The 13642-nt window shown below is 44.3% G+C and overlaps 1 protein-coding gene across 1 annotated transcript; it reads left to right on the top strand.

Moving 5' to 3' along the window:
* Positions 1-664: 664 nt before the first annotated feature.
* On the top strand, positions 665-7771 carry LOC131204560 (uncharacterized). Its single transcript, XM_058195949.1, has 5 exons — positions 665-734; positions 842-908; positions 4196-4323; positions 6857-7009; positions 7504-7771. The coding sequence occupies exons 1-5, from the start codon at positions 665-667 to the stop codon at positions 7764-7766; spliced, it is 681 nt and encodes a 226-aa protein (XP_058051932.1). The 3' UTR covers positions 7767-7771.
* The last annotated feature ends 5871 nt before the right edge of the window (positions 7772-13642 follow it).

The following is a 13642-nucleotide window of genomic DNA, read 5'->3' as shown; positions in this document are numbered from 1 at the left end:
TGCAGGCGTGTATCTTACAACTTGAAGCTCACACCCGCCCTAAAACTGATAACACCAATTCATGTTTCCTGCAGCTCCTCGAGTTTTCACAATGTTTGCCTTACCCTTTTTATATTTCTTTCTCTTATATGACCCTTGGATTGGAAGAATTAGGTGGAAGAAATTCTGCACACTTCCCCTCTGGCAACACTGGAGAATGTTAAGGAAATGGCCAGGTATAGCTATACAGGGTTACTGGAAGAAATTATCCTTCATGGTGGTATCCCCTGCCCTGTGGCTCACTAGGAAGGGACACACACACACACACACACGCACAAACACACGCACACGGACACACACACACACACACACACACACACACACACACACACACACAAGCCAGGCTATCTGGGATTTTTCTACTCCAACCTGAACAGAGCAAACTTGAAATGGATCTTGTAATTCTTCAGGTTTGCACAAAGAGGCGTTACGCACATAAGCGGGCATCACCTGTTGTGACGTCCTTGTATAGTGTAAATACTTTTAAGAGGAAAAATATATGCTGGACTCTGCCATTCTTTTTCCTCAAAAGGCAGCGTGCTCCCAACCACTCCCTGCCTATAAGTACCGCACCCGGAGAAGATCTCCATCTCACAGAACCCAGACCGACCTGAAGGGCATCACAATGGCTGCCTTTGTGCTCTTCATCTTCACCATCTTCCTCCTTCCTGTGGCAAGATCCGCAGAGGCAAAAAGTACGTTGGGGTTCTTTGAATTAATTTTCACTTCTTCTGATGCAGTTGTAGCGGTTTTCTAGCGGACAACCAACGTTTTGTGTTAGGCAGTTCTTTCTTCCTCTCAGATTACATCAACCGAATAGGTTCTCCAAGGCAAGCCCGCCAAGGTGACCAACTTCAGGTGGCCTTCGGGTGGAAGGATGGGGGGAAGCCAGGAAGGTGGAATGGGATTCCTTGAGCCAGCAGGGTTGGTTGGAAGTTCAGGCAGCAAAGAATCCGGGACCAATATTGGAACACATACTGAAATGTGGATTGAGTTAGACCTCTGAACATGTACAGAGCATGGTGTTGGCTGTCGGAGCATTTCATAAAATCAGTCATTCAGGTTGGGTTAGGCAGAAACTTTTTGCATGGAAGAGGATGCAAATCAATGGAATCTGAGCTAAAAGTTGAGCGCAGTCAGAATCTAGGAAGATAGTTACAGTCATTTCTTACTGTCATTACTTTACTGCTACTTTGGGGTTAGCCCATGGTTTGACTTGGCTTGTTTTATCTTGTTTTTAATGAAAGTTATATACAATTCAGGCAGGTGTGTTCATCTGCGGGTATCTTTCTGCTCCCCCTTGGTGTAATAGCTCTCTTGTATTTCTCTCTGTGTGGGTCACTAAAAAGCACACGTTTTTTTGTAAGTTTCCGGTTTTTATTTTTTGAGGATGGTTTCTCATTCCACCCCAAGCATGGCTGCCTTCCTCTCTGTGATCAGAGTTTCATCCTAAGCAATTTAGGGGAATTTCTTTCCAGCCTTCAGCTTCTCATTCCACCCCAAACCTTCTCTCTGGTCAGAGATTTCTTGCTCTCTGTATCCAGAGAAATTCATCAGGAGCCATTTCTTACCAACCTTCTGCTAGGATAGGAAGACCAAAAAATGGAAGAAGGCTAATGTCCTCTTCTTAAAGCAGGGGTCTCCAACCTTGCTCCCTTTAAGACTTGTGGACTTCAACTCCCAGAGTCCCTCAGCCAGCAAAGTCCACAAGTCTTAAAGGGACCAAGGTTGGAGACCCCGGTCTTAAAGTATATTTACGGCATAATGACACAACTGAAATCTGACGAAATCTCAAACAAGTCTTTTTTTTTTTTAATAAATCCATTCTGCTCTCTCTAGAATGCAATGTCTGTGCAGACGGTGGACCTATTCCCTGCCTAGGAGCTACCATATCAGAAGACTGTGAAGCAACATGCTTAGGTGTTGCCTCTCGCACCACACTGTCGATACGTAAGTGGCCTGATATTTCCCTTCTCATCCCTATGGGTGCTGTGTGTAGGTATGCATGTATATGTGTTTGTGTCCGTATATAAAAATTCTCTTTGCATCCCTAAGGTGGTGTGTGTGCAGGTAGGTGAGTGTATTTGCCTAGCTGTGTATTTTTTTAAATTTTTTTTTCTTCTTGCCCTAATGGTGGTATGTCTGCTCCTCAAATCTCAGGTCCTCTACCAGGGGCCTTGAAGACAAGATTGGGGAGATGTGATAGCTGTTCTCAGATATCTAAAGAGCCGCCTTGTAGTAGAAGATGAGGCAAAAATTTTAGAATTGTTCCAAAAAACAGGATGTGAAACAATAGATTTAAATTACTAGGAAATAGACTTTTAACAGACACCAGGAGACTTTTCTTTAGGAGCTGTTCAACTAGGACAATTCAAAGATTGTCTGGTGGCTCAGCAGACTAAGTCTGTCTGTTATTAACACAGCTGCTTGCAATTACTGCAAGTTCAAGTCCCACCAGGCCCAAGGTTGACTCAGCCTTCCATCCTTTATAAGGTAGGTAAAATGAGGACCCAGATTGTTGGGGGCAATAAAGTTGACTTTGTATATAATATACAAATGGATGAAGACTATTGCTTAATACAATGTAAGCCGCCCTGAGTCTTCGGAGAAGGGCAGGATATAAATTCAAATTTAAAAAAAATTGTCACGCAAGACCCTCTTTTCAATCAATCAATCAATGAATCAGAATAGAGCTGGAAAGGACATTGGAGGTCTTCTAGTCCAGCCCCCTCCTCAAGCAGGAGATCGTACACCATTTCAGACCAGTGACTGTCCAGTCTCTTCTTCAAAACCTCCAGTGACGAAGCACCCACAACTTCTGAAGGCAACTTCTGTTTCACCGGTTAATTGTCCTCACTGTAGGAGATTTCGCCTTAATTCCAGGTTGGATGGCCCATCTGTCGGGGTTTCTTTAGCAGAGGGTTTCTGACTAGAAGATGTCTAGTGTCACTTCCAAACTCTCCATTCTATAATTACATCATTACATCATTGTCATATTGCTTATTTGTTAACAACTGTGAGGGGGCTGACTGTTGTGGTAAAACCTGTATATGCAGTCCTTTTTCTTCCATTGTGTAGAGCTGACGCAACAATGGGAAGGTTGCTTTAATGCTGCACAACGCTTGGCTGTTTCAGAATGCTCACTGGGGCATACACTTATCTTCAGTGGAGCCGGTACAATCTGAAAGTTGGGAAGTACCCATAGATATTCAATGAGTAATGTTGCACTCTACCAGTCACTGGCTGGTATTCAGCCAACATGCTTAACTGCTCATTTAGTTATCCGTGTTGAGGGGTTCACACACCATGCAGAGCCCTGAAGAAAACCAACGAAGAGAAAAACTAATAGAATTTTCATCTTCATTTTCATGGGTCAGTGGCAGCTGGGGGAGTGGGTGGTGAGCGTGTAGGGCACAGGTGAAATACAGAAGTGGGTTTCAGCAGATCCTGACCAGTTCTGGAGAACCAGTAGCGGAAATTTTGAGTAGTTCCAGAGAACTGGTAGTAAAAATTCTGACTGGCCCTGCCACCATCTATTCTCTGCCTCCCGAATCCCAGCTGATCGGGAGGAAATGGGGTTTGTGCAGTAACCTTCCCCTGGAGTGGGGTGGGAATGGAGATTTTACAATATCCTTCTCCTGCCATGCCCACCAAGCCACGCCCACCAAGCCACACCCACAGAACTGGTAGTAAAATTTTTTGAAATCCACCACTGGTGAAATCCAGTAGGTTTTGACAGGTTATGAAGAACCAGTAGCAGAAATTTTGAGTAGTTCGGAGAACCGGCAAATACCACCTCTGGCTAGCCCCAGAGTGAGGTGGGGAATGGAGATTTTGCAATATCCTTCCCCCATGAGTGGAGAAAGAATGGAGATTTTGCAGTATTCTTCCCTTGCCACACCCACCAAGCCATGCCCATGCCCACCAAGCCACACCCACAGAACTGGTAGTAAAACTGGTGTAGGGTATCTGTCACAAAGCCACAAAGGAACCCCAAAACAAACTGGAGCGTTAGAAGCTACAAAGTGTTACATTTGGCTGATTCCGTTGACAGAATTGGTTGTAAGACAGAGCTGTGTGATGCTCAATTGATAACATTCCTTAATCAATATATTTTCCCCATAGAACGGGATTCTGTAAACTCATTCTTCTCCAGAAGCTGTGTAAATCCACCAAATAATTTGACTGGCTCCTTCTATTTTGATTTTGGAAATGCCTCTACTTTGGACTTTACTTCTGAGGTTTGCGATGAAAAGGACCCAAACTGCATGTTTTCCCCTCGAGGTATGTAAAATGCTTTTGAATTTTATTTTGCTTTTGGCACTTTTCTTTTTTAATTGTTGAAAAAAAGAAATCTACGTACGGGAAAGTTCCAGTGGAAAGAAGCGAGGCCTTTCTACAGGTAGTTCTCAACTTATGGTCATTCTGTTAGTGCCTGTTTGAAGTTAGAACAACACTGAAAAAAGTGACTTATCATTGTTTTTTTCACATTTACGATCATCGCGACGTCCCCATGGCCCCATGATCAAAATTTAGATGTTTGCAACTGGAATTGTTCTGTCCCCCTCCCCACTTCACAGAGAAGACACAGAGACGCATGTCCCACAGTCCTTTATATTTGCAACAGACCTGATTTTCAGTAGTGAATGAAAGCCTTGGCAGCTACAGTGCAAAGACCTGCCAAGTTCCGAATTCTTTATCTCTTACGGAGACAGAAGCCCATGTGTCCAAGATTCGTTGCCAAGAGCTCACAGAAAAAAGCCTTTGCACAGTCCAGGCCTTTAACTCCCAAACAACCGATCTGAAGTTCACACTTGGTAGCTTTTTGTCCGTCACAAGGGCCAGATGGCAATTCCACCCACTTTTATCCCCTCTGGGGTGTGGCTCAGTGACTCAGCAATCTCTGAGTCTGCCACACCTCTTCCTTTGCTCCGCACGCTTATCTTTTCGTCGCTGCCTCGGGTCAATCCAAATTGATCCTCAGCAGCTGGAGCCTGAGGCATTGCCAGGGAGGAGGAGGGTCCCGGAGAGGGAGGCCTTGTAGGCTCCTCCCCATCACTCTCAGAGTCATCGTCCTCCATGAGGACAGGCTTGGGGGCCAGAGTCACAACAGGAATGTATTTATGGCAGTTGCAGTGTTCCTGTGTCATGCGATCCGCCTTTTGTGACTTTCTGACCAGCAAAGTCAAGGGGGAAGCTAGATTTGTTTAACAACTGTGTTACTAACTTAACAACTGCAGCGATTCACTTAACAACCCTGGCCATGAAAGGTCGCAAACTGAGGCAAAACTCACTTCATGACTCTCCTGCTTGGCAAAGGACATTTCTGGGCTCCATTGGGGTCATACGTCAAGGACTATCTGTAATCTTTAAAGCTTATATCAAGAACATCACAAAATCCATGTTCAAGTCCACTCTTCTCCCTAATTTGCAAAAGGAGAGGTAACTGGAGTGTCTTAGAAACATCGGAAAGAGAAGATCCAGGCATTTGATCAAGATCTTTTGCAAAGTTGTTGGAAGGAGGCAAAGAAAGTGCCTGGCCACCTTTTAATAGACGTCTCATCCAGGAGTGGGCTGCCGGGGGTTCGTGGGGGTTCGCAGGGGTTCGGGAGAACCTCTAGCTAAGATTCTGTGCAGTTCGGAGAACCCCCCAAACCCCACTCCTGGCTGGCTCCACCCACCCTACCCCTCCCCTCCCAGGAGTCCCCACCCAGCCGGTTTTGGATGCAGGTAAGTGCAGGGCATGAATGGAGGCTTGGAGAGGACGAAAAATGGGTCTACCGGAAATTTGGGAAGGCCAGAAACAGGCCTGTTTCTGGCCTCCAGAGCCTGGGGAGGCCGTTTTCACCCTCCTAGAGGCTCCAGAAAAGCCTCCGGAGCCTGGGGAGGGGAAAAAAAACCCCCTGCGGTGCAGGAGGCCAACTAAACCACACCCACCATGGCCACGCCCACTCAGCAACCGGGCAGACAATCCCTTGCTAAACTTTTTGAAGCCCACCCCTGATCACATCTATAGATACAACTTGGTAATAAACAGGTGGCATTTTGTCTTTTAAACCAGGATAAGGCAAGGTGGCAACTTCCAGTTGTTTGATCTTTAATGCCCCTTCACTTGAGCTGGCATAACCCATTTTTCATCTGCCTTCACTAAACTTACCCGCAAGGACAACAAAGCCTCATGTCAAATAAATACGATGAGCAAAGGAATTCCTTCTGGAATTGAAAGGGACTGGGTCATCAATAATAGAATAACAGAGTTGGAAGGGACCTTGGAGGTCTTCTAGTCCAATCCCTTGCTTAGGCAGGAAACCCTACACCACTTCAGACAAGTGGTTATCCAACATCTTTTTAAAACCTTCCAGTGTTGGAGCATTCACAACTTCTGGAGACAAGTCATTCCACTGATTAATTGTTCTAACTGTCAGAAAATTTCTCCTTAGTTCTAAGTTGCTTTTCTCCTTGATTAGTTTCCACCCATTGCTTCTCCTGCCTTCTGATGCTTTGGAGAATAGCTTGATCCCCTCTTCTTTGGGGCAGCCCCTGAGATATTGGAACACTGCTATCATGTCTCCCCTAGTCCTTCTTTTCATTAAACTAGGCATACCCAGTTCCTGCAGCTGTTCTTCATATGTTTTAGCCTCCAGTCCCCTAAATCAGAATACCAGAAAGACAAAATGGTTGGAAATCCAATGATTCTACTGTTTAGCAGATTTCCCCAGGGGGGAATCTAAAAAGTCTGTGAAAGGGAAAATAAGCTCTGTTGATAATTGCTTTTAATCTATGATGTTGCTACGTGAATTTATTCTGTGATTTGCAGATCCACCTATTCGCATGTATGAAAATGGGAAATCTTGCCCAAGATGTTTCAGAACCGGTTACAATAACTGTGATGCTGATGGAGAAGTGCGTTGCCTGGGTGATTTAGTGAACTGTATTGAAATGAATGGAGAAATAATCCATACGTATATCCGTAAGCTATCTTTATCGTTTCTCTTTTATTTAAACTCCTTTTGCTGTTAGATATACTAAGCCAACTAGTATCAATCAGCCAGTATGTGGCACAGTGGTTAGAGTGCAGTACTGCAGGCTACTTCTGTTGACTGCCAACTGCCTGCAATTTGGCAGTTCAAATCTCACCAGGCTCAAGGTTGACTCAGCCTTCCATCTTTCCGAGGTAGGTAAAATAAGGACCCAGATTGTTGGGGGCTATAGGCTGACTCTGTAAACCGCTTAGAGAGGACTGTAAAGCGGTATATAAGTCTAAGTGCTATTGCTATTGCTACATACATAATACCTACCTACCTACATGTCTCTTTATTTCTATCTGGGATTGTGATTCCTCTGCTCCATGTTCATCAGCATCCCCATCCTTTGTTCAGAAATCTTTCATACATTTGATGCAAAGAAACTGTAATGCAAATACTTTTAACAAGTCCCTAAAACTAAAACACTGTTTTTCTTCAGCCTTGAATATGACCACCACAATCTTTTTTGCTGGAAAAGGTTGTGTCAGTCGATCGGTCTGCGACAAAATGGGAAATAATAAGTTCTTCCAGTTCGGGACTTACACGTTCACATTTAAAAACCTTCAGTGCACTAAAGCCAACGGGGCTTTTTCATCGTTGCGACGCCTGGCTTTCACTCTGGAGAAGAAGGACCTCGGGCCACAGGTGTCCTTCTTCCTTCCATGCATCCTTGGGATCTTTGCTGTGAAAATTCTCTCCTAGTTATGTCAAAGGTAGCCGGCAAAGGCCTTAAGAAGGATCAGGTTGGGGTCAATCTCCCTCCCTTTAAGCACTGATGATGTTACCTAGTTTGGTACCGAAACGTCTGCAAGAAAACCATCCCGCGCACCGAACACTGAGGAGCCCACAACTAAATTTATTCTGCAAGATCTTACACCTCTCTGTTGCCACTCTTAATGTCCTTTCCAATGTTGCCATCTATTGGTATTCTTTTATGTGAGAAATGATGAACTAAATGGGAATTGTTAACTGCATTTAATGTAAGCTTTCGCTCTGCTGATACGGAATTAAAATGAATGCACTTTATGTCCTGCCTCTGGAAATATTTGGCTCCATCTTCTGAATGAGGTTGAGACTCCCACCCAAAGGGTAAATTCACTGTCAGATCCCTTAATTTGCTTAGCTCCAGTGTATTTCCCTTGAAGTCAGTGGGATTTAAGTTGAGTTTGATGAATATATCCCATTGACTCTGGTGGAATTAAACTGTTGATTTTGCTTGAATCAGTACAATTAAGCTGGTTAATTAACTATATCTACCGTGTTTCCCCGAAAATAAGACCGCCCCGGATAATGCAGCTCTCAGCCGAATTGTCAAAAAATTAAAATAAAGGGAATGAGAGATTAATTCTCCTGTCTTTCTTACCGTCTCACTTATTGTTGTTGTTTTCACAAAACATCTAATTCATCTTTATTTCCTTCCTTAATCTTCTTCTTTGGGAAAGTCTGGAAAGGTGGTGTGCCACAGCAAGGCAAACCCATGGTTTATTTAAATGCTGGTTTGTTGAGTCACACATTACATTAAACCAGTGGTTCCCAACCTTTTCTTGTTTGAGGCACAACCTTTTCTTGTTTGAGGCACCCTTGGAAAGCCTTTCAAAAGTTCCCGGCACCCTTATAAGGAAATAGATATTTAAAATCTCCGTAGCTCAAAAGTTCCCGGCACCCTCAAAAGATCTCACGGCACCCCTTAGTGCCGCGGCACACTGGTTGGGAACCACTGCATTAAACCATCAATCCCAACGTGCGAATTCCAGCATCTGGATTCGCTTACAGTGCTTTCGATTCTGCCTTGTGACTGGCTGGACTTTAGCATATTGCATGAATGCAGTCAGGAAGGCAATTCAGTTTATCAAAAATAAATAAATAAAGAGAGAATTCTAATTTTTGCACCTATATCTGGTCTAAGAGCATTGCGTGGGGTCATTTTGGTATTCAGCGGGATCTGCTTCTGAGTTGATATATAGTGAAATACATTGATGTTACTGCCTGGGTTCTCATGTCAAATTAAGCCACCGTTTGCTTAATCATGGTGTGAGGTTGCCTCTGATTATATTTAGGAAAAAATATACCTTAACTTCATTTGAAAATAAAGAAAAGTACTTTTACTAAATACATCCGGACAACAGCAGTGTAAAGTTGGATCTGAGACAGAATATGGCTAACATCCCATATCCCCTCGTTAGTCCCTCCTTCCCACAAAAGGTCAGGCAGTCCTGGTCCAATGCCAGCTCCTTCTCGCCTCCCACCCCCCAATCTTCTTCCGAAGGTCTCCGGCAATTTCTTATCTCAGGAATGCAGGGTCCGTTGGAAAGCCCGCCTGTCTGTTTATGCTGATTCAAACATTTGCTGCCCACCTCCCCTCCTTTTATGTCAGACGACACTCTTAAAGGGCCCTCTTCTGTTAATCGGATAGTATACATCTTAGGTTCATGGTTATTTTACATTAACATACTGACACTGCAATCTAACTACTAAATACAAATTGCACACATATAACACAAATAGAGTGAAGCTTGGAGTGGAGGCTGACACATGGTTTGTTAAATAAACCATAATCAGCTGTGTTGGCATTTTAAACCTACCCACCCCCAAAAATACTTTGATTGTCATAATGTGAGACTTTGATCTTCAGAAGAAACTTCAGTTACTGCCCGAAGTGCGAATATATTTCAACATTGCTCTTTTTAGAAGAGTTATTGATCACCATAACCTGCAAATCAGTCCTGAAAAATTGATCTGAATCCTAATCATTAAAATACACTTTAATACCACTTTATAATGCCTTGGTAAGGCCACGCTTGGAATATTGCATTCAGTTTTGGTCGCCACAATGTAAAAAAGATGCTGAGACTCTAGAAAGAGTGCAGAGAAGAGCAACAAAGAGGATTAGGGGACTGGAGGCTAAAACATATGAAGAACGGTTGCAGGAACTGTGTATGTCTAGTTTAATGACAAGAAGGACTAGGGGAGACATGATAGCAGTTTTCCAATATCTCAGGGGTTGTCACAAAGAAGAGGGAGTCAAACTATTCTCCAAAGTACCTGGGGGTAGAACAAGAAGCAATGGGTGGAAACTAATCAAGGAGAGAAGCAACTTAGAACTAAGGAGAAATTGCCTGAGCAATTAATCAGTGGAACAACTTGCCTCCAGAAGTTGTGAATGCTCCAACACAGGAAATTTTTAAGAAGATGTTGGATAACCATTTGTCTGAAGTGGTGTAGGGTTTCCTGCCTGGGCAGGGGGTTAGACTAGAAGACCTCCAAGGTCCCTTCCAACTCTGTTATTATTATTATTACATACGCTGATCTGTTGGACGATGACACTGTTTATCTCAAAAGTAATTCTGTTCTGGTTATACTGATTCACTATAAAAGTAAAAGTTACCCAGATGGTACGATTGGAGAATATGGTTTCAAATGAAATCCTGCAATATTGCTCCATTATTACTCATTACTTTTCCATTAAGATATAAGTTCCTAATGGACGTGGATTGTATTTTACATTCTGTCTCATCTTATATTTTATTGAAAACATTATGCAGTGTGTACATAATGTATAAATGTGGGATGCAGCATTACAGCGAGAAGAACCTTCTAATAGCATTGGGCAGAGAATAAAATGTTTGCACTGAGCACTCGAGTCATTTTTGGATATGGTACATGATATCATGCTGATCTTTGCCTAACATTATTGGAAGCGTTTGAAGAGAAAGGGATTGTCAAGGGATTAGGAAAGTTTTCAGCTCTAAAGCCTCATCCTCTGTCTTAGAAACTGGGAGATGGAGAGTTCTACTCCCAGCTTAGGCATGAAAGTCAGCTGGGTGACTTTAGGCCACTCACTCAGAGACTGTGAGTTCGGGTTCCAATTTAGGCATGAAAATTGGCTGAGCGACTTTGAGCCAATCAGTAGAAGATGGGAAGTTCTAGTCCTGTTTTAGGCATGAAAGCTGGCTGGATGACTCTGAGTCAATTAGTAGGAGACAATGAGTTTTAATCCCACTTTAGGCATGAAAACTGGCTGGGTGACTTTAGGCCATTCACCTGGAGACTGTGAGTTCTAATCCTGATTTAGGCATGAAAGCCTTCTGGGTGACTTTAAGCCAATAAGTAGGAGACAGCCAATTCTAGTCCTGCCTTGGCATGAAAGCCAGCTGGTGACTTTGGGCCAGTCCCTCTCTCTCACCCAAACCCATCTCACAGAGTTGTCGTTGAGGGGAAAAATAGGAGGAAGCAGTATTTGGTATGTTTGCAGCCTTGACTTGTTGATAAAAATAACAAAGGCACGATATAAAAGTAAATAATTAAAAATCTGCTTGAGTCCAGGACACTGCGATCATCATAAATATGACTCAGTTGCCAAGTATCCGAATTTTGATTATGTCACCATGGAAATGCTGCAATGGTTGTAAGTGGGAAAAATGGTCCTAAGTCACTTTTTAGAGTGCCGCTGTAACTTCAAATGGTCACTAAGCAAACTGTTGTATGTCAAGGATTAGCTGTACACATAGCTATGTATGTCAGGCGCAAGCTACCAGAACTACCCTGGGAGCTGAGCAGGGAAGTATCTTTATTGCTACGTGCCAATTTGCAAGAATCTCTCCAAACTAACTACATTACAGGTACCAGATATATGGTACCTTGCTCAATAGTAGTAACTGTGAGAGGGATCTTGGAATCCTAGTGGACAACCATTTAGATATGAGCCAGCAGTGTGCAGCAGCTGCCAAAAAAGCCAACACAGTTCTGGGCTGCATAAACAGAGGGATAGAATCAAGATCACGTGAAGTGTTAATACCACTTTATAATGCCATGGTAAGGCCGCACTTGGAATATTGCATTACTTCGTGGTCGCCACTATATAAAAAAAGAGGTTGTGACTCTAGAAAGAGTGCAGAGAAGAGCAACAAAGATGATTAGGGGATGGGAGGCTAAAACCTATGAAGAACGGTTGCAGGAACTGGGTGTGTCTAGTTTAATGAAAAGAAGGACTAGGGGAGACATGATAGCAGTGTTCCAATATCTCAGTGGCTGCCACAAAGAAGAGGGAGTCAAGCTGTTCTCCAAAGCACCTGCAGGCAGGAGAAGAAGCAATGGGTGGAAACTAATCAAGAAGAGAAGCAACCTAGAACTAAGGAGAAATTTCCTGACAGTTAGAACAATTAATCAGTGGAACTACTTGCCTCCAGAAGTTGTAAATACTCCAACACTGGAAATTTTTTAAAAAATGTTGGATAGCCATTTGTCTGAAATGGTGTAGGGTTTCCTGCCTGGGCAGGGGGTTGGACTAGAAGATCCCTTCCAACTCTGATATTATTATTATTACGTTCACCGTAGAAGAGGGTTGTCAAACACAAGGCCCGCAGGCCAGATGTGGCCTGCGATGTGGTCGGATCCAGCCCGTGGGACCTGTAGTGGTCCGCCAGCAGCCTGCGGAGCTGGCAATGGAGTCGGACAGCGATGAGGCTGAGGAAGAGCTGGGCCAGTCCTGGAGGCTGGGGAAGGCTCGGTTAAGGGCTCTGCGTCAGAGGCTGATGTGGGGCCAGGGTCATCGGAGGGTGAGGTGCAGACACTGATAGTAATGAGGCAGAGGAACAGGAAGAGCCTGTTCCTAATGCACGCATGAGAAGAGCTGCCAGAAGGCAAGAGCAGCTCAAGCAAAGAAGGCAATTCAGGAGTAGGGCCAAGAGATGATTGACCCCTCCCCTAAGGCTTAAAAGACCAACAACGGCGTTTGTGCTCTTTGCCGGAAAACAACGTTGATAGCTTTGTCTTGCTGCATTTGTATCGGTGTCTTCTGAACTTTTGCCAAGAAAGGCCTTTGGCAGTTTGCCTAATTGGACCAAGGTTGGTGATAGGACTGAGGAATTTGTTTTGGGAGGAATTTGCTTTAATTGAGTTGAACTACGCTGAGAATGAAGTAATTCTCAGCTGTTCAAATAAAGTTTGTTTGTTTTTACACTGACTGAGTTTCCTACTACCAACTTGGGCTTGGCGTCGCAACAGGACCGTCCTGGAAAATTTAAGGGGCTGGCCTGCGTAGCTTCGACCCAGTCTACCTGTATTGCTTTGGCCCAGTCTACCCACAAAGCTTTGGCCTGGTCTACCTGTGTAGCTTTGGTCCGATCTACTCAATCCAAAGAGGAAACATCAGGCCAGTGTGGCATCAGCCTGGTTTACCCAGTGCAGAGAGGAAACATGCCAGCAGTTTGGGGATTGGTGTCAAGCTGGCCACGCCCACCCAGTTGGCCACACCCACCCAGTCAGCTTCGGCAGCCGGCCCCCCTGAGGTCAATCACAGCCCTGATGCGGCCCTCAATGAAATTGAGTTTGACCTGCCTGCCATAGAACAACTTAGATAAGCCCTCCAAAGTTTAGGGAGAGCCTGCTTTCCGTAGTTTCCTCCCCTTCAACGATTCCAGGGCTAGCCAGTCTCTTCACTCCTCCTCCCACTTCAGCTGCAGATTCCACCACAAAGAAAGACGTTGTTGTGCCTCGTCCTCCCTCCTCTCCTCAGCCTGGCCCCTCCCATCTCATCCCGGGTCTGCTATCAGACTCTGAGTCTGATAATGAAGATGAAT

Source organism: Ahaetulla prasina, chromosome 10 (assembly GCF_028640845.1).
Source record: "Ahaetulla prasina isolate Xishuangbanna chromosome 10, ASM2864084v1, whole genome shotgun sequence".
NCBI lineage: Eukaryota > Metazoa > Chordata > Lepidosauria > Squamata > Colubridae > Ahaetulla > Ahaetulla prasina.
Note: the sequence above shows the minus strand (reverse complement) of the source record. Positions and strands in the feature narration are given on the sequence as shown.

Excerpts from the sequence above, each read along its gene's own strand:
- LOC131204560 (XM_058195949.1), top strand. The coding sequence starts at position 665 with ATGGCTGCCTTTGTGCTCTTCATCTTCACCATCTTCCTCCTTCCTGTG. Across the intron at positions 735-841 it reads AAGATCCGCAGAGGCAAAAA|ATTACATCAACCGAATAGGT; the intron begins GTACGTTGGGGT and ends TCTTCCTCTCAG. Across the intron at positions 909-4,195 it reads CAACTTCAGGTGGCCTTCGG|AAGCTGTGTAAATCCACCAA; the intron begins GTGGAAGGATGG and ends ATTCTTCTCCAG.